Source organism: Narcine bancroftii, chromosome 3 (genome assembly GCF_036971445.1).
Source record: "Narcine bancroftii isolate sNarBan1 chromosome 3, sNarBan1.hap1, whole genome shotgun sequence".
NCBI classification, from domain to species: domain Eukaryota; kingdom Metazoa; phylum Chordata; class Chondrichthyes; order Torpediniformes; family Narcinidae; genus Narcine; species Narcine bancroftii.
Genome location: NC_091471.1, coordinates 277040510 through 277060701, shown reverse-complemented (window position 1 = coordinate 277060701; position 20192 = coordinate 277040510). Strand labels below are relative to the sequence as shown.

Sequence of the window (20192 nt, the reverse complement as noted above, 5' to 3'; positions counted from 1 at the left end):
CCAGTACATAAACCACTTCTAAAACAAGAATCCAAATTACTAAAACCATATTTTTTCAATTTCTCTGGAGTTAAATATAACTGATATAAAAAATTATAATTAACCATTCCATATTGTACATTCATCAATTTAGTTACACTATCATAACACATATCCGCCCAATTATCTTCCAGAAAAATAAAGGTTAAATCATTTTCCCATTTAAGCTTAGACTTCTCCCATTCCAGTTTATCCATACTATCTTGTAACACTTGATACATAACTGAAATATAACCCTTTTTTGGTACAGAGGAAATCAAAGATTCAAATTTTGTTAATACAGGTAGAATCATCTATTTACCATAGATATCTTTTACCAAAGCTCTAAGTTGGTAATAAACAAACAAAGAATTTTCCAGAGATATCAAATCGTTCCCTCAATTGATTAAAATAAAGAAGTTGTCCTTCCTCAAAACAATCCTGCAATATCTTTATACCCTTAGAATCCCAACTCTTTAAATGATTATTAAACATTGAAAAAGGAATAAGCTGATTATTATATAATGGGATTAAAATTGATAATTTACCTTTTGATCCTAAAACCTTATTTCTTCTAGTCCATACCTTTAACAAATGTTTTAATACTGGCATATTATATTCCCCAAAAAATTCATATTCCATCAAAATATAAACTGATGCACCTCAACTTCAGAATTACAAGCCATCTCCACATTTGCCCAACTTGGAGGTTGGTCCAAGACCATCAATCTACTAATAAATTTCAACTGAGCTGCTTCATAATAATTTTGAAAATGAAGTAACTGAAGTCCACCAAACGCATATTTCCATGTAAGTTTATAGAATGCTACCCACGGTAATTTACCTTTCTATAAGAATTCCCTCACAACTTTATTTAAATCCTGAAAAAAACCCTTTGAAAGGGAACATGGCATCGATTGAAATAAATATTGGATTCGAGGAAAAATGTTCATCTTAATACAATTTACTCGACCAATTAAAGTTAACAGAAGATCTTTCCATTTAATTAAATCTGCTTTAAATAAAGAAACATAATTTAAATTATATAATGATTGATAATCAGCATTTACAGTTATTCCTAAATATTTAATTTTATTGGACCATTTTAATTTTATAATATTTTTATACTCTGAATAATCACCCTCTCCATCTGACAAAATTTCACTCTTATCCCAATTAACTTTATATCCAGATAATTTTCCAAATTGTAATAAACATTTCTGCAAATGTAACAATGACTGTTTTGGTTCTGTCAAGTATATCAAAACATCATCTGCAAATAGATTAATCTTATATTCCTCATCCATAATTCTCATCCCTCTTATCTTTTCATTCTGTCTTAATGTCTGAGCTAACGGTTCAATAGCCAATGCAAACAAGGCTGGTGACAATGGACACCCCTGCCGGGTCGAACGTGTCAATTTAAATGGTAAGGAAACTTGACCATTTGTAACCACCCTAGCAATTGGGTTTGTAGATAAAGCTTTAACCCAACCAATAAAAAAGGGCCAAATTTAAACTTCTCTAACACCTTAAATAAAAAATCCCATTCAATCCTATCAAAGGCTTTTTTTCCGCATCAAGCTTTTGATATGCTACTTTTGATATGCATTTACCAAAGTTATCAATCAAAGAATATTATCTGACACATTCCTATTCTTAATAAAACCTGTTTGATCAATATGTATCAACTTGGAAAGCCGGTTTGCTAACACTTTTGCTATAATTTTATAATCTACATTCAATAAAGAAATAGGTCTATACGAAAACACTTTCAATGGATCTCTATATATTTTTGGAATTACAGTAATTAATGCACTCAAACAAGATTCTGGTAACACCTGTTCTTCAGTCATTTGTTGTAATACATCCCCAAACACAGAAGATAAGTCTTCATAAATTTTTTTATAAAATTCCACGGAAAATCCATCATCCCTCAGTGACTTTCCATTTGGCATCTCCTGTATAGCTTCCTTAATCTCAAAATCTGTAAATGGAGATTCCAATTCAATAACATCTTCCTCCCCTAATACCGGTAACATTAGTTTAGATAAATAAGATTCAATAGAACCATTATCCTGTTTCCCCTCGGAAGTATATAATTTTTGATAAAATAAATAAAACTGGTCATTAATTTCCTGATGTTTATAGGTAACTATTGAATTCTTTTTAACAGCATTAATAGTCTGTGAAACCTGTTCCATTTTTAATTGCCATGCAAGTACCTTATGTGCCCTCTCACCCAATTCATAAAAGCGCTGCTTAGATCAATTAATTAAGTGCTCAAATTGATAAGTTTGCAATGTATTATAATGTAATATCAAATTTGCCAGAGCCATTTTTTAATCTTCTGTCACAACTTTCTGAAATTCCTTCTCTAACTCAGCAATTTGTTTCTCCAACTCTAAACTCTCTGCCATATATTGTTTCTTAACTCTCGTAGTACAACTAATAATCTGCCCTCTTAAATAAGCTTTCAATGCATCCCATAATATAAAACAACTATCTACAGAATTAACATTCTCAGCCAAAAACAAAGTGATCTGTTCTTTAACAAAAGTAACAAACTCTGTTTTTTTCAGTAACATTGTGTTGAACCTCCATCTATAAGATGAACGTACCACTTCTGAACTTACACAAGAAAAAAACAATAAAGAATGGTCTGATATAATTCTACTTTTATACTCAGCCTGTAAAACTCTAACCTGTAAATGTGCCGATACCAAAAAAAATATATTCTGGAAAATGAATCATGCCGAGATGAATAAAAAGAAAAATATTTCTCTGTAGGGTTAACTCTTCTCCAAATATCCACCAAATTTAAATCTTTCATCAAAGCCCCAATTCATATCACCATCTTTGATTTCCTTGTACTTTTCGGAAATCTATCCAATAAAGGGTCCAAAACACAGTTAAAGTCTCCCCCAACTATCCTTCTTCCCCTTGACTAAGTATTCCACTTGTCAAGCATGGTTCCTCTACCCTACCATCCTCTTTCTGTCTCAGTTGGAGAAATATATCCAGAACCCAACACAAGTGATTCTTAAACATCTTCCACATTTCTGCTGTGCAACTCCCTGTGAGCGCTCTCGTTCCTGCCTAAATCCATTGTAATGAGCCCTTCCTCAAGAAAACATTTCCTATAATATCTGCTCCTCTCCTTGTCCATGGTTATGCTAAAAGTTGGGTCATTGTGGTCACTGTCTCCAAAATGGTCATTCACTAAGATACATTTCTCTGCAGCAGTTTTCCTACCACTGATGTCAGACTAACAGGTCTGTAGCTACCCAGATTATTCTTACAGCTCTTTTTCAATTTCAAATCCACATTTGCCATCCTCCAAGCCTGCAGAATTTCTCCTGACATGTGAGTTAAAAGTATCTGTCAAGGCTCCATTAATGTCCTTCTTGCCTTCCCACAATTCTGTGTGATGTACCTGGTCTGGATACAATCTAAGATTGCTAACACCTCTTCCCTACTGATGCAGACATGCCCTAGGCTGTCTTTAGTTATCTTCCTCCCCTCCTACTCCTGCTAATCCTGCTCCATATTAAACGCGTTCAGTAAAGATCTTCCCATCTTCTCTGACTCTGCACATCCACACCCCTTCTGATCCTTAAGGTGATCTATTATTTTCCGTGTAATCCTTTTGTTCTTAATGTAGTTATAAAATAGTTTTAGATTCTCACTTACAGTGTCAGCCAAAGCCATCTCCAATCCTCATTTAGCTCTACTTATTTTCCTCTTCACCACTCCTACATTTCTTATACTCCTCAAGGGATTCCCTCAAACCTGTAGCTCATCTATGCCTCCTTTTCCTTTCTGGTTAATGAGAGGTATAGAGGCAGAAACCAATGCTCCTTTACCCAATTGTTGTCCTTTACCCAACAGGCTTCATCTTAGACCTTCCTTATCACACCATTAAATGTCTCCAATTTGGCAGTTGTGCTTTTCGATTTGCATCCATCTCTTGTCTAATCATGTCAGAATTGGCTTTGCCCCAATTTAGGATTCTAACTTCAAAACTCCTGTTTTGAAGCTAATAGAATTGTGGTCACCTGCCCCAAAGTGTACCCCTACCCATCTTTTAGTTACCTGACCAGATTCATTACTCAGAATCAATATCACCCCTTCCCTTGTAGGCCTATCTACATATAGCTGGAGAAAGTTCTCCTGGGTATCATTAGAATTCATCTCATCCTTGCACTTTGACATTTCCCAGTTAATGCTGAGGAAGTTGAAATCACCTACAATGAACGCTTATCTATTTTAACAAACATCAGCCTTCTCTCTACATATTTGATCCTCTAGCTCCTGGTGACTGATTATATAAACATATCAAGGTGACTACTTCCTTTTGGTTCCTAATTGCCATGCATACACTGCCTCACACCATAATTCTCCAGCAATATCACCTCTGCAGACTACTGTGATATCTTCTTTGACTAATATTGCAACCCCCCCAATCCCCCATCTCTGTTATCACTGTTTCTATTACACCTGTAGCTCTCTGGAACCTTAAGCTGCCAGTCCAGAGCCTCCTTCAACCATGTCTCCATTATGGCCATTATGGCTGTACCCTAAGCTCAGCTGCTTTCCCCTTCAGACTTCTTGCATTGAAATAAATTCAACAAGGTGTACCTGTCTCACCTTGAAGTGTCCTCCGCCATCCTGTTCTGCTTCAATGGACATCTTTTGCCTTTCTCATAATTTTAAATTTAAATTTAAATGATCCTTAACCTTCAGCAGGTGGGATTGGTTTCTGTAAATCCAGTAATGAGAAGCACCCTCTTCTCCAGTCTAATCAATTGTTGTAAATGGAACTGTCTCCTTCAACTTTGCTGTGACAGGCTGCTGCGTGTGACATTTTCCGTCCTATTAAGCAGAGCACTCAAATCAAAGTGCTATAATTGTATGCTTTTTCACGTTCAGGTGCTGTGTTTGTTGAGTGACTTGACCTCTGTGATTTATTAAGATCAGCTCTGCCATTGAGAAGTGTGAGGTTGTATGCTTGTGTATGCTTGAATGTTTGGATGCATGTGCATGAGGGTGTTTATGTATATGTATGCATTGGTGTGCGTGCGCATGTATCCCATATATACGCATGAATAGGTAATGGTGCCTGTGCCAAAGAATCCCTGTGTGCTGTCTCAATGATTACCGTCCTGTAGTATTCACACCCACTGTCATGAGGTGCTTCGAGAGGCTAGTCATGGAGCACATCAAGGCTCAACTGCCCCCTCAACGCCTTTACTTCCGGCAAAGGTTGAGGAAAGTCCAGCTTCTACCTTCCATCCTCACTACATTCTACAGGGGATGCTATGTAACTGCGTCACTGCCTGGTTCGGGAACGGCATCATCCCAGCATGCAAGTCCCTGCAGTTTGTGTACTGTCCAATCCGATCTACAGACGATGCCATTGCCACCATACTCCACCTAGCCCCCACCCACCTGGAAAATAAAGACTTGTATGTTCGAATGCTTCAGCTCAGCATCAACACAATCAAACCTCAGCCCCTGATTAGGAAGCTGAACCTGTTGGGCCTAAACACCTTCCTCTGTAACTGGATCCTTGACTTCCTGACTGGAAGACCTCAGTCAGTCTGGATTGGAAACAGCATGTCCAACGCCGTCGCTCTGAGCACACCCCCCCCCCCCTTCAGGACTGCGTGCTCAGCCCACTGCTGTTTACCCTGCTGACCCACAACTGTGCAGTGAGATACAGTTCTAATCACATCATCAAGTTCGCTGGCGACACGACTGTGGTGGGGCTCATCAGCAAGAATGTTGAGTCAGTTTACAGAGAGGAGGTGCAATCACTAATGGGCTGGTGCAGAGAACGCAACCTACACCTGAACATCAACAAAACAAAGGAGATGGTGGTCGACTTCAGGAGAGCCCAGGGGGAGCACTCACCATTGTCCATTGATTGTTCCACTGTCGAGGTAGTGAAGAGCACCAAATTTGGTGTGCATCTGTTGGAGGATCTCTCCTGGTTCCCCCAACACCAGATCCATTGCCAAGAAGGCCCAACAATGCCTTTACTTCTGGCAAAGGTTGAGGAAAGTCCAGCTTCTACCTTCCATCCTCACTACATTCTACAGGGGATGCTATGTAACTGCGTCACTGCCTGGTTCGGGAACGGCACCATCCCAGCATGCAAGTCCCTGCAGCGGATAGTAAAGACTGCTGAGGTCTCTCTCCCTGCCACGATGGACATTTATTTGTGGAAAGCCATAGACATCATGAGGGCTCCACACACCCCTCCCATAATCTGTTCTCCCTCCTGCCATCCAGGAAGAGGCACCAAAACATTTGGGCCCTCAAGATCAGATTACGAGATAACTTTTTCCCCTAAGTCATGAGGCTTCTAATCTTCAGGAACACAGGGAGTAACATGATATTTATAAAATGTTTCTGAGGTAATTTATAGATGAAAATAACCAGCTCCATGGTTCAGAGAAACGCTATCTCGTTTTTCACTGTAAACTGCAAGGTTTATGGCAGTGGTTCTCGATCTTTTTCTTTCCACTCACATACTACTTTAAGTAATCCCTATGCCATCTGTGATTAGTAAGGGATTGCTTAAGGTGGTATGTAAGTGGGAAGGGAATTTTCAGAATTACTGCTCTAGACCCAATTGTTACTAAAACATTTTGCTTGAGAAAAATTGTCATTGGCCCATTTCCTTTGGAGTTATGGAACTGTGCACATAACGAGTCAATAGGTATGATTAAAACAGTGGTTTTCAAACTTTTTCTTTCCACTCCATCCCACCTTAAGCAATCCCTTACTAATCACAGAGCACCGATGGCATAGGGATTACTTAAAGTGGGATGTGAGTAGAAAGAAAAAGGTTGAGAACCACTGGTTTGGAGTGTCCCCCATGTCGATGGAGAACAGCATAAAATACTCGCATAACTCCTATGGTGCCACTGTAGTGGTTGCTAACAGCAGCACTACTGAAATGGTGTATGTCCGCACAACACGAGAGTGAACCGAAAACTGACTTTATTTGAACCTCTCATGCTGATTTTAGGGGACGACCCACTTCTTGTCTGGGGTGTGTTGGCCTATGGGAGTGACATCAGCGCATTACCAAGTCACTGCCTGCCCAGTGACGTGCAAGCAGGAAGTGGCGACATCTCCCAGGCAACATGTGTCGCCAAATGTAGGCTTCTCCTGAGAAGGGAAGGGGGCCCACACCATCTTGTACCAACTGACTGGGGCAGTGATTCAGTTCATCTAAGCACGTGGTTGCTCGGCCCACTACACCGCATCCCTGCCCCCCCCCCCCCAGAATCGCTGCCAATCTTTGAGCAAGTCACAGTACTGTCTTTAGGTGGGTGGCCTCTATGTCTGGCCTGGGGAGCCGGGACAGGCTGGCCTGAGTCCAGATGCACTGTCTTGAGGTGATCAATGGTAAACATGCCCTACCGCCCGCCAATGTCCAGGGTGAAAACGACACCGTCGTGCTGTAACACCTTGAATGGGCTTTCATAGGGGCTTTGCAGGGATGTTCCCCTGTGAACGAAAATGAAATCGGTGGACTGTAGATCCATAGAGACATGGCAGGGTGGAGAACCATGTCAGAAAGGTGGTGGAGGTTTCTATTTACCCATTTGTTCCCTCAATCACTGGAGGATGTCTAAGGCACTGGGTTGTGGGCCAGGAGGGTTGAAGTGAATGTCCCCTGGGATGGAAAGCGGGAGTCGTATACCATCTTGGTGGACCACGCTGGTGGGTCTTCTTTTGGTAATGTGCAAATTCCCAACAGCACCCATGGGAGTTCGTCCATCCATTTCGGGCCTTGTAGTTGAGCTTTCAGGGCTCCTTTCAGATGGCAGTGAAAACGTTCTACCAGTCCGTTTGCCTGAGGATGGTAGGCCGTGGTGTGATGTGACTGGCTGCTGCAGAACTTGGCTAGGTTTGCCGAGAGCGAGGACGTGAACTAGGCTCCTTGGATCAAGATGATGTGGGTCAAGACACCAAAGCATTCAACCCAAGTGGACAAGAAAGCTCTGGCGCAAGTCTCAATGTCACATGTGGGCAGGAGTATCACTTCCGGCCAATGGGTAAAACAGTTAACTATTGTAAATAAATACCACATACCTTGGCTCACGGGGAGTGGGCTAACGATGTCCACGTGCTTGTGGTTAAACCGGTGTTGCACTGGGGCAAAGCTCTGGAGAGGGGCCTTGGTGCGTTGGAACTCCAAACAAGTCTTAGTCCATAGGGTTAAGTCACAGTGGAGGCCTTGCCACATGAACTTGTCAGATAGCAGGTGAACCATGGACCTTATGGAAGGATGTGACAGACTGTGTATTTGGTCAAACACTTGCTGTTGCCTGGTCAAGGGTAGGATGGGTCTGGGGAAGTGTAATGGATAAATATTGGGAGGAATTTGGTAAGATTAGAGTGGGTTACATACATACACACATTTTAAAACAGATCTTATTTTTTCAAATACTAAGAATTCATATTCAGTAACATTGCAGAAACTTTGGAGAATTATATGCAGATTTCACAAGTGGATGCTAATTGAAATGATGTCATGCAATGAATAGACCATTGTCTTGGAGGAGACAGACTGGCTGTTTGCAAGTACCTACAGAGTACTCACAGAAAGGTCACTCCTGCATTTTGTTTACCTAAGGCAACAGCTTGACCAAGAAGGAGAACTACTGTTGTTTGCTGAAGAAGGTGGGGGTTTTTGCAAGTGAGAGAGTCACATGGGCTTTCTAGCAGTCTCAGTTGGAGAGAGAGAGAGGAAGAGGAGACAAGCTCTCTCAGCTAGTGTGTGTGACACTGACAGCAGCTGAACAGTGCAAGCCAAGAAGTTTGTTGAAACAGAAAGCTCTAGAGCAGCGGATGGCTGGAAGTGCTATCTGTCTGATGTTTCTCTTGGAATAAGTGGAACAGAAAGGAACTCTGTGATAGCCTGAAAGAAAGAGGTTATCATCTGGAGAACCCTGATGGGGCAAGTTTAATCAGCGAGACATTGAGGTGACTAATGGTGGTACCTCAGTTGTGGAAATCCTGGAACAACAAATCTCTCTCTGCAAACCCTATAAGAACTTTCCTGAGCAGTAAACATTTACCTTTCGAGCACCAAAGCCTGGTGAACTTTATACATGTTAAATTCTGTGCTCAGTATAAGAATTGCCTGCAACCAGTGAACTTGGAAGAATGAGAAGTGAGATTGAACTGTGAACCAAATAACTTTTTTTAAATTTACACACACATGTCATACACGTGCACTTAGAATTAGAAGGTGGTTAAGTTTAATTAAGTTAATAGAGATAAGCTAAAGTTTGATTCTGTTTTCATGTTTAAAGATAATTAAAAACAAATTTTGTTTAAGTTACTACTTGTCTTGGTGAATGTCTATTGCTGCTGGGTTTTGGGGTCCTTTGGGCTCGTAACAGAAGACTGTTGACATGTCGCACAGTAAAGTTGGGCTCCCCGGTGAAGGACAGAAATCGCTAACCTTCAGGCTGGTGGTGGCAGTCTAGTAGGCCTTGATGCCCACATCCTCCGTCTGGTCTTTGGCCAGTTGAGTAACAGTCCTCTGAGATAGCAGGGATGGCTGGTCTGGACAGAGTGTTGGCCACAACATTGGACTTGCCTGCGACATGGCAAATGTCTGTTGTATACTCCAAAATGTAGGAGAGGTGTTGTTGTTGCCTTGCCAATCATTGTTCTGAAACCTTGCTGAGTGCATGGGTGAGTGGATTTCTGGTCTGTGTAGTTAACAAAAACCCTTCCTTCTAACATTTACTGGAAATGTCATATTGCCAGGTACAGGGCCAACAGCTCACAGTCAAACGTACTGTAGTTGAGTTCTGGTGTCCAGACAGAGATGTTTGCTGAAGAAAGCCAGAGGGCGCTACTGTTCCTCGACCCACTGCTCCAGCACCGCACCGACCGCTCTGTCCGATGCATCTGTTGTAAGAGGTTGGGGGAGGAAGAGTCTGGATGGGCAAAAGATGTGTCCTTCAACAGTGATGCTTTTTTTGCCCGGAATGCTTCCATGGTTTTATGTATCCACTGGAGTGCCTTGTCGCCAAGTTTGATAAGGTCAAATAGGAGTTGCATGAGGGTGGCCACTCTTGGGAGGAAACGATGATATAAATTCACCAACCCTAGGAATTCCTGTAGGCCTTTGATGGTGCTCAGCCTAGAGAAATCGCTGGATGGCTTCTACCTTATCTGACAGCAGCGTGGCACCCTCGTTGGTGATACAGAGTCCAGAGAAATCAATTGTTTCCAGGCCGAACTGGCACTTTAGCCGGTTCACCATGAATCCAAACTCCTGCAACCTGTTGAAAAGTTGAGTCAGGTGTGTCCCGTGCGTGCTGGCATCAGGGCTGGTGATGAGAATGTATTCCAGATAGATGATGAAATCAAGGTCCCTGCCAACCACGTCCATGAAACGCTGAAACGCCTTGGTTGCTTTATTTAATCTGAAAGGCATCTGGAGGAACTCGAAAAGGCCAAATTCAGGATGTCATTAGGATGCACTGGAATTTGATGGTACCCCTTGATGACGTCCACCTTTGAGAAAATTAGGCAACCCTGGAGCTGTGTAGTGAAGTCTTTGATGTGTGGAATGGGTATCTAGCTGAGTCTATGATGTAATTGAGTTATCTGTAGTCACCACATGGATGCCAACTGCCAGAGTTCTTCTGGACCATGTGCAGCACGGATGCCCAGGGCTGTTTGAATGACAATACCCAACTCCACCATGGCAGCAAACTCGGTATTGGCTTGGAGGAGTTTGTCCTGCAGGAGGCGCTGTACCCGTGCATACACTGGTGGTCTGGTGGTTTTGATGTGGTGCTCCACGCCATGTGCTGGTTTAGCATCATGGAAATTGGCACCAACAGTAACAAATACTTGGCCAGTAAAAGGGCATATTCATTGCAGTCTCGAGAGTGGATGGCCAATGGAAAAAGGAACATTGCCGTAGCCTGAGGGGGTATGACTGGAACGTGATAGCATTGACCAAGCGGCATCTGTTTATGTTTACCAGGAGCTCATGCGCCCGGAGGAAATTGGCTCCGAGTAGGGACTACCTAACAGATGCAATCTTACATTTCCAATGGAAAACAGCTCCCACGGCATGGATCGTGACTAGACGGGTGCTGAAGTTTGGAATGGAGGAACCATTGGCTGCCTTTAAGGGGAGGCCCTAGGGATTGTGCTTGAGCTCAAAGTACATCAGCTGGATGAGGGTTATCTTTGCACTCGTGTCAACTAGGAAATCCCTCCTTGTCCGCTGGTCCCTGAGGTAGAGTAGATTTTATGTGTGCCAAACACCGAGACCAGCCTGCTCGTTTCTTGTTGCCACACTCGACTTGGCGTTGGGGTATGAGCATATAGGGATGCACCATTGGATGTTACAGCCCTGACTGAGGTGGTAGAAACAGTAATCGCTCCGTCTGTCTGAGGACTCATTATGTTGCATTTGGGCCACGTCTATTGCTGGCGGAACTGATGGAGGGGAAACCCGTGGTACAAGGGCTGAGCCGGAAGTACTGATGTCGTAGATCAATTGTACTTGTATCAAGCTCTGCTGCGGGGTGCGGAAAAGACTGTCTGCTTCCTTGCCTACCAGATGCGGGGTGCTGAGTCCATGTCGGATATTGCTGAGGAAACATGTACCAGTAGCTTGGAGAGGAACAGGGCCTCAAGCAAAAAACAGTTGTATATCCGTCCGCTAAAGCTACCATTTTGTACATGAGCTCGGTTGGGTTTCTATCACCTAGGCCTTGTATATTTAGGATGCAGATGGTGCACTCGTGAAAACATTGGAATTGTTAGTACTTGCGCTCCATTGGAGGATTTTCCATGAAGGTGCCTACTTTGGCTGTGGTGGTGGTGTTCAGGATGCTGACGACGTACCAGAACTTGGTGTCCTCCGAGACAATGCCTCTGACCTAGAACTGTGATTCGGTCAGTTGTAACTAGTTCCTGGGCAAGTTGCCCCAGAAAGGAAGCAAATTCAGGCCCACAGCATTGGTCGCAGATGTGGAGACTGTAGTGGTAGCAGCATCCTGCATTTTGTCATGTTTGAGGTCAGTTCCAAAGACGTTGGAACCATTGGGGTCACCACTATAGCGGCTGTTAATAGCAGCACCACCAAAATGAAGTATGTCCATACAACATGAGGGTGAACCAGTAACTGACATTATTTGAATCTCTCTTGTTGCTTTTAGGGAATAACCCACTTCCTGTCTGGGGTGTGCTGGTCTATGGGAGTGACGTCAGCGCATTACGGAGTCACTGCCTGCCCAGCAACATGCAACCTGGAAGTGGCAACATCTCCCAGGCAACATGTAGTGCCAAACGTGGACTTCTCCTGAGAAAGGAAGGGGGCCCACGCCATCTAGTTCCAACTGATTGGGGCAGCGATTCATCCCATCTAACCCCGCGGTCGCTCGGTCCACTACACTACCACTAAATATTTTTCCACTGAAGCTTACGTTGGGGAAACTGGATTAATAGTAATGTTATATTAAAGCATTAAAAATAAACCTGTCTATCATACCTTAAAATAGCAGCACAGCAAATGAAGCTAATGGTCACCAGTGGCAATAGCTGATGAACAGCCAGGGTTCCAGGGTGCGTTCTGTTTACACTGCCAGTCACAATAATCTTGCAGTGACCAGTTACCAGTATTTTTAAAGTTTTAAAGACAGGGTTCCTTGGAAAGGCTCAAGTTTTCACGAATGTGTAATGAGAGGAGGCACTGCACACTGGCCGATTCTGGAGAAGCACGTAGCAGGCATGATCCATGAGCAGCGTCACAATGGATATGTTGTATCAAGTAATAAAATACGGATTTTTCCACTTGAGTGGGCTAATGACAACCACAGCAAAGACTTTAAAGCCATTGTTTCATAGCATTGTTTTATGAAAATTAATCATCTAGTACTGAGAGAGAAAAGTAATACAATGCAGAAATTACCAACATCTTTACATGAAAATTTCCATTGCTACATAATACAACAATATAAGAAACAAGTTTATCTATTAAGAAACATTGGGAACATGGAAGAAACTTGGATGGTAAAGGACCATTGGGGCAGTAAGCTCTCCATGGTAAGTGGCAGACTTGGGATAGTCTTACACAGTGAGTATAGCTTAAAACCTACATTTTAAGTGGAAATTCTGGGGGTCAACATATCCACGGACATAGGTGGTAATTGGTTAAAAAAGTTAGATTAACAGCTTTGTCATCTTAAAGAATGTTGCTGACAGTACCCACAATTTTCAGAACTGAGCATTGTTGTGGGTTTGGGGATGACTGGAGATGAAGCAGTATGAACTGGAGGAGGGGGAGATTCCTTCCATCTTCCTTGTCAAGTGTTGCAAGCTTCTATTATCTTTTAGTGTGGGTCACTTAAGGGGTTGGAGCAGGGTGTAAAATACAGAGTTCATGACATTTTTCAGACACCTGGCACCATCCAGATCCAAACCATAAACAAAGCTAATGCTTTGGAAGAAGAAAATGGCAATGATTGTTTATTGAAGAAGAGCCAGATGGGACATTTACAAGTCATTTCATTGTGACCCATGTATTGGAGACACTTGAAGAGGCAAGTTTGATTAATAAATAAATAGAGATCTGCAAGAGACAGAAATTATTTTGAGTGAGATGGACACTTCTGCAATGGTCATTTGATTGACCTATTTCTGGGCAACAGAAGCAGGAGAATTGCTTCACTGGATCGTAACCATTCTGATGGTCATTTCATCTGACTGTTTGCCTGGGGTTTTGGAAGCATTGTAGAAGTCATACATTTCGTTCCCCTATGAAAGGAAGTGGGGAGTTGTGACCATCATTTGAATGAAAGAACATTTTTCTGCAAACAACTTGACAAGGATTTGTGAGTTTTGAACAGACTGATCATTCAGTGTCTCACCTACTTCATGATTACTTCTGAACATCAGTTTAAAAGTTTGGGTTTCAAAACAGGCCAACTTTGAATTGACTTTCCAGAATTGTGCCTAAGCTGCAATGGGTTGAGTAATTCCACCCCCTCCTCCCTACACACACACATGTACATACATATATTTGCACATAACTGGGGATTAAGTTTAGATTTAAGTTAAAATGTTATATTATTAATAGTTATTAATAAATATATTTGTTTTAAAAAAGCATTGCCTTGGTGAATTTCTATTGCTGTTGGTCTATGATGTAACACAAATAAAACAGCTTTAATTGGGGCTTTACTCATGGAGCTTCCCACACTAACTTCTACCACATGGCTACCAACAGAGATGCCTACCGTGGCCCTACCCTTGCTGCTGGATCCAACTCTACTCTCCTTACCCTTCCCTATCCCCATACACCTCTCCCTTTTATACTCTCACCCCTCCCAAGCCCAATCTTTTTCCCAACCCACAACCCTCCGAGTCTCTCATCTCCCCTGTCTCTTTCTTTCCCCCTCTGACCTCCCCCAGCTCCTTCCTCTGACCTCCCCAACCCTCCCCCTCTCCCTGTGTTGTCCCCTAACTTCTTTTGTGGAGTAATCCATGCTGCAAGGCTACACAGACAGGCCCCTCAACTCTTCTCTGTTATATTGATCAGTACGTTGGGGATGCCTTATGCACCCATGATGAGCTCATCGACTTCATTCACTTCGCTGCAAACTTTCACCCCAATCTCAAACTTGCCTGGTCCATCTGTGACAACAATCTCCAAAGTGGGAGATGAGTTTTCTACTGACATATATTACAAACCCTCTAACTCTCACAACTACCTGGACTACACTTCCTCACACCCTGTCCCCTGCGAGGATTCTATGCCCTTCTCCCAATTTTTCCATTTCTGCCGCATCTATTCCCAAGATGAGGTTTTCCAGTCCAGATCATCTGAAATGTTTGCCTTCTTCCACAAACGTGGCTTCCCCTCCACCACCATCAACCCAGCCGTCACCTCCATTTCCTTTTTCTTTTTCAATCTTTTTATTATTATTATAATTTATAAACACATACAGTTCAAAGAGATATAAAAAAATACATAGTAAGTAATGAATTAATACAGAGATATTAAACAATAATATTACAGAATAAAAATATATCATAAAAAAAAAATTTTGATCAGTTTAGGGTGTGAACTATCTCTAAAAAAAAAGATATAATTAATAACAATATATGAAAAAAGAGAAAAAAAACCCCAAAAAAGAAGAAAAAACAAATCTGAATTTAAAAAAAACTTAAAAAAAAACTTAAAAAAAACCCTACAGATATAGCTAAACCAAGCCGATCACTCCGATCTCATCTTACAGCCCAATTATCATACATAATCATAGAAAGAAAACAGAGCCAGATCAACTCACCACAAATGAAAATATTGAATAAATGGTCGCCAGGTTAACTCAAACTTAGAAGGGGATTCATAGACAGAGTTTCTAATTTTCTCTAAATTTAAACATAGTATAGTTTGGGTAAACCATTGGAAAACAGTGGGAGGATTTACCTCTTTCCAATTTAATAGTATAGATCTTCTAGCCATTAGTGTAAGAAAAGCAATCATACGATCCGCAGGAAGAGATAAATAAGTCAAATCTATCATAGGTAATCCAAAAATTGCAGTAATGGGATGTGGTTGTAAATCAATATTCAAAACAGTAGATAAAAATGGAAAAAATTTCCTTCCAATAATTCTGTAAAGAGGGACAGGACCTCCATTTCCTACTCATCTTCCAACAAATTATTCTCCAGAATTTCTGACACTTACAACAGGATCCCACCGCCAGACACATTTTCCCCTCTCCTCCCCTCTCTGCCTTCCATAGGGATCATGACTCCCTCATGAACTTCCTCCCCACCAATCGCACCCCTGTGGCCGCAGGTGGTGCCACACTTGTACCCACACCTCCTGCCTTTCCACCATCCGGGGCCCCAAACAACACCACTTATGTATCTGCAGGACAGATTTACTGCATCTGGTGCTCCCTTTGTGTCCTCTACATGGAGAGACTGGGTGCACACTGGGAGATTGTTTCGCTGAGTACCATCGCTCTGTCCACAACAGTGATGGGGACCTCCCGGTGGCCAATCATTTCATTTCTGCACCTCACTCCCATACTCACATGTCTATCCTTGGCCTCGTGTATCTCCTACCAAGACCTCCTGTAAATTGGAGGAACAACACCTGATTTTCCATCTGGACATTCCCCAGCCAGATGGCATTAATATCGATTTTTCCAGTTTCTGCTAATCTGCTCGCCTTTCCCCCCCCTCCCTTCCCTTGTCTTCTTTCCCTCAGTTCTCCCCCCTTTCCTCTCTATTCACCCAGCCATCCCTCCTCCCCTTTCACACTGCTGTGCCCTCCCTCCCTTCTCCACCTGTCACCTCCTGGCTTTGCAACCATGTTCCTCTTCTATGCCTCCCCCTTACCTTTTTATTTGGACACCTACGATATTTTCCAGACCTTGAGCCTGAAATACTGTTTATGTACTTTTATCTTTGTGACATAAAGGTCACGGTTTGACCTGCTGAGTTTCTCCAGCATTTTGTTTTTACATCTTCCTTGTCAGTTTGTTTAACTCTACTTATAGGGAAAGGCTAGAGCAGAAGTTGCAGGGGCCCTGGCAGAAATATTTAAAATGTCCTTAGCCATGGGTGTGGTGCCCGAAGATTGAAGGGTAGCTCACGATGTTCCGTTGTTTATAAAAGGCTCCAAAAACAAGCCTGGAAATTATAGGCCGGTGAGCCTGACGTCAGTAGTAGGAAAATTATTGGCAAGTGTTCTAAGACATCAGATATTTGGATATTTTGATAGACAGGGACCAATTAGGAATAGTCAACATGGCTTTGTGCATGGTAGGTCGTGTTTAACCAAACATAGTTTTTTGAGGAGGTTATCAAGAAGGTAGATGAAGGAAAGTCTGTGGATATTGTTTACATGGACTTTAGTAAGGCCTTTGACAATGTCCCACATGGGATGTTAGTCAGAAATGTTCAGATGCTAGGTGAAGTAGTGAACTGGATTCAAGAATGGCTGGACAGGAGAAGCCAGAGAGTCGTGATGACTGCTTCTCAGACTGGAGGCCTGTGACTAGTGGTGTGCCTCAGGAATTGGTGCTGGGACCATTGTTATTTGTCATCTATATTAATGTTCTGGATGATAAAATGGTAAACTGGATCAGCAAATTTGCAGATGACGTTAAAATTGGAGGCGCTGAGGACAGCGAAGAAGGTTTTCAGAGCTTTGCAGAGAGATCTGGATCAAATGGAAAAATGGTCTGAAAAGTGGCAGATGGAATTTAATGCAGAGAAGTGTGAGGTATTGCATTTTGGAAGGACGAACTAAAACAGAGGGATCTAGGAATACAGATACATAATTCTCTGAAAGTGGCATCACAGGTAGATAGGGTTGTAAAGAGAATTTTTGGCATATTGGCTTTCATAAATCAAAGTATTAAGTGTAGGAGTTGAGATGTTATAGTAAAGTTGTACAAGACATAGGTGAGGCTACATTTGGAGAATTGTGTGCAGTTTTGGTCACCTAACTACAGGAAGGATATCAATAAGATAGAAAGAGTGCAGAGAAGATTTTCTTGGATTTGCCTGTCTTCAGGAACTGAGTTGCAGGGAAAGGTTTTATTCCCTGGAGTAGAAGAAAGAGGAGAGATATTTAAAATTATGAGAGGGATAGACAGAGTAAGTGCAGGTCGGCTTTTCTACGGAGGGTAGGTGAGATCCAAACCAGAGGACATGTATTAAGGGTGAAAGAGAAAAAGTTTAGGGGGAACATGAAGGGCAACTTCTTCATCCAGAGAGTGGTGGGAGTGTGGAGTGTGCTGCCAGCTGAGGTGATGAATGTGGGTTCAATTTGAACATTGAAGAAGAATTTGGACAGATATATGAATGGGAGAGGTATGGAGAGCTATGGTCTGGGTGCAGGTCAGTGGGACAAAGTTTTAAAAAAGTTCAGCACAGACTAGAAGGGCTGAAGGGTCCTATTTCTGTGCTGTAACTTTCTATGGTGGTCTAGTTTTGAAGTATTTTGTTCAGTTCTAGTCACTTGATTACAGGAACAATGTGGAAGATATGGAGAGTGACACAGGAGATTTTCCAGAATACTATCTGGATTGGAGAACATGTCTTTTGAAGCAAGGTTGACAGAGCTAAGGCTTTTCTTTTTGGAGGGACAAAGGACAAAAGGTGCCATAATAGAGGTCTGTATGAGTGGACAGCCAGCACCTTTTCCTGGGGTGACAAAAGCAAAAACCAGAGGACAAGGGTGAATAAGGGTGAGGGATGGAAAGTTGAGGGGAGATGTCAGAGATAAGTTTTTTTTACACAGGGAATGGTCTGAATACATTGCCAGGGGTGGTGCTGGAGGCTGGTGCCATAGCAACATTCAGAATAATCTTAGATAGTCCATGGATGTAAGAAAATAGAGGGATTATGAGTGTGAGGAGGAAAAAATTAGTTTATTGTGGAGTATATTTACATAGGTTGGCATAACATTGTGAGTTGAAGAGACTGAATTGTGCTATAATGTTCAATGTTCTATAGTTAATCAGCTGTGTCTTATACTGGAGACTTGTGGCTTGATGCTTTCGCTTTTCTGGTCTTTGGCATGTTTACCAGGATTTTCATCCCGAAGAAGCACCGTCAACGGTTCGACGAGGTCGTGTCTCAAAGCCTCATTAGCAAGGTCAGCAGCAGCAAGAGCAGGTCCGACAGCACCAACCGTCTTCGCAGGAGCAGGAGCGAAGACCACCAGGAGCGCCTGCTTGTGTCCACCCGTGCCAGCTCAGCCCCTCGAAACCCAGAGGAAGCAGGCCAGAGTATCAGAAAACAGGGCTCTGTCTTAGGAGGCAGCGTGAGGGCAGCACCTTCTCGCAGGTAAAGAAGCAACACGTGCCGATAGGGCACCGAGCTCCGCAGCAATGCGACACTGTGATGTTAGCAATACCGGTGTTCTCTTGTGTCCCGTACGTGCCATCATCCTTGTGAACACAGTTATGTTTAAGAGCTCATGATGTGATGGCATTGGCTCCTCTGTCTGATACACAATTTCAGAGAAATATTGGTCTACCATTATATGGAGTTCATCAGATTTTTTTGCACATTGCGGCACTCTGTTCGCAGGGGTTGATAATTAAAGTGTTCAAACCATGTTCCTTTTGATGCTAAATTTCCAATTTTGATCTTGAATTGATTCAAGCCCATCTATGAGTTATACTTTTGGAAAGCCGATGGATGTTTGGGTTTGGAATTAATCAGGCACTGGCTACATTTTCATCAGCTCATACTATGCTTTAGTTACACTTGCAAGGGCCGCCATCTGGATATTTTGTGGTTTACCCACAAGGTCGTGTTCAGGGTTTCCCCCCATCTGGTCACATCTGGCTTCTTGTTGATCTGTCTGTTTTGGCTGGGTTCTGTTTGGGTTTTTGCCAATCTGGGATACCGTTTGCTCTGACAGTTTGTTGGTTGGCCTTTGTTCTGGTCGTAATCCTGTTGGCTATTATTTAGTCTGTGTTGCACTGGTATTTGGCCTGACAATGGTTGAATCACCACAGCACATTAACAGGGTTTTGGTTGGAATTTACCCTTTGAATTGTTGATTAAATTTTGTGTTTCAGACTTGTTGCTGTGATTGTGTTTGAGTTTGATGTTGACCTGGCTATGTTTGGGTTAGGAGTAATTTTGACTGTGTTTGGCTTTTCTTTGTCATGAATTCATGCCCGGAATTTTGGCAACTCTTAGTTTGGGGCTCAGTCAAGCAGCATTCGGGGTGGCCCGGCCCTGATTGTATTTCAACTGACTGTGCTTGCTTTGGCGCTCGGCATGTGTTTGAATTGCCCTGTGCTCTGGTTGGTTGCTGTGTTCTCCTTGGGGATGGTCATAGAGTTGTAGAGTCAATCATCACAGAATGGACCCTTCCATCCCACCCATGTTGGCATTCAGGTCTAGTCCCATTTAAAGCATAGAACATTACAGTGCAGTATAGGCCCTTCAGCCCATGTGTTGTGTGACCTACATTTTGTATATACCTAAAAAAATAAACCCTCCCTACATCATAACCCTCTATTTTTCTTTCATCCATGTGACTGTCTAAGAGTCTCTGAAATGCCCCAATTATTCTAGCCTTCACCACCACTCCTGCTAATGCATTCCAGACACCCACAACTCTCTGT

General features: G+C 42.5%; 1 protein-coding gene across 2 annotated transcripts in view; it reads left to right on the top strand.

The window, feature by feature from the left end:
* Positions 1-20192, top strand: part of grid2ipb (glutamate receptor, ionotropic, delta 2 (Grid2) interacting protein, b) — a 335342-nt gene that overhangs the window by 177854 nt on the left and 137296 nt on the right. The window contains exon 4 of one of the 2 annotated variants that reach the window (XM_069928209.1): positions 18637-18894. The exons of the other annotated variant lie outside the window; for it this stretch is intronic. Within the exon in view, the coding sequence (XP_069784310.1) occupies positions 18637-18894 (258 nt within the window). The remainder of the gene's footprint in view (positions 1-18636; positions 18895-20192) is intronic. 2 annotated transcript variants of the gene reach the window in all.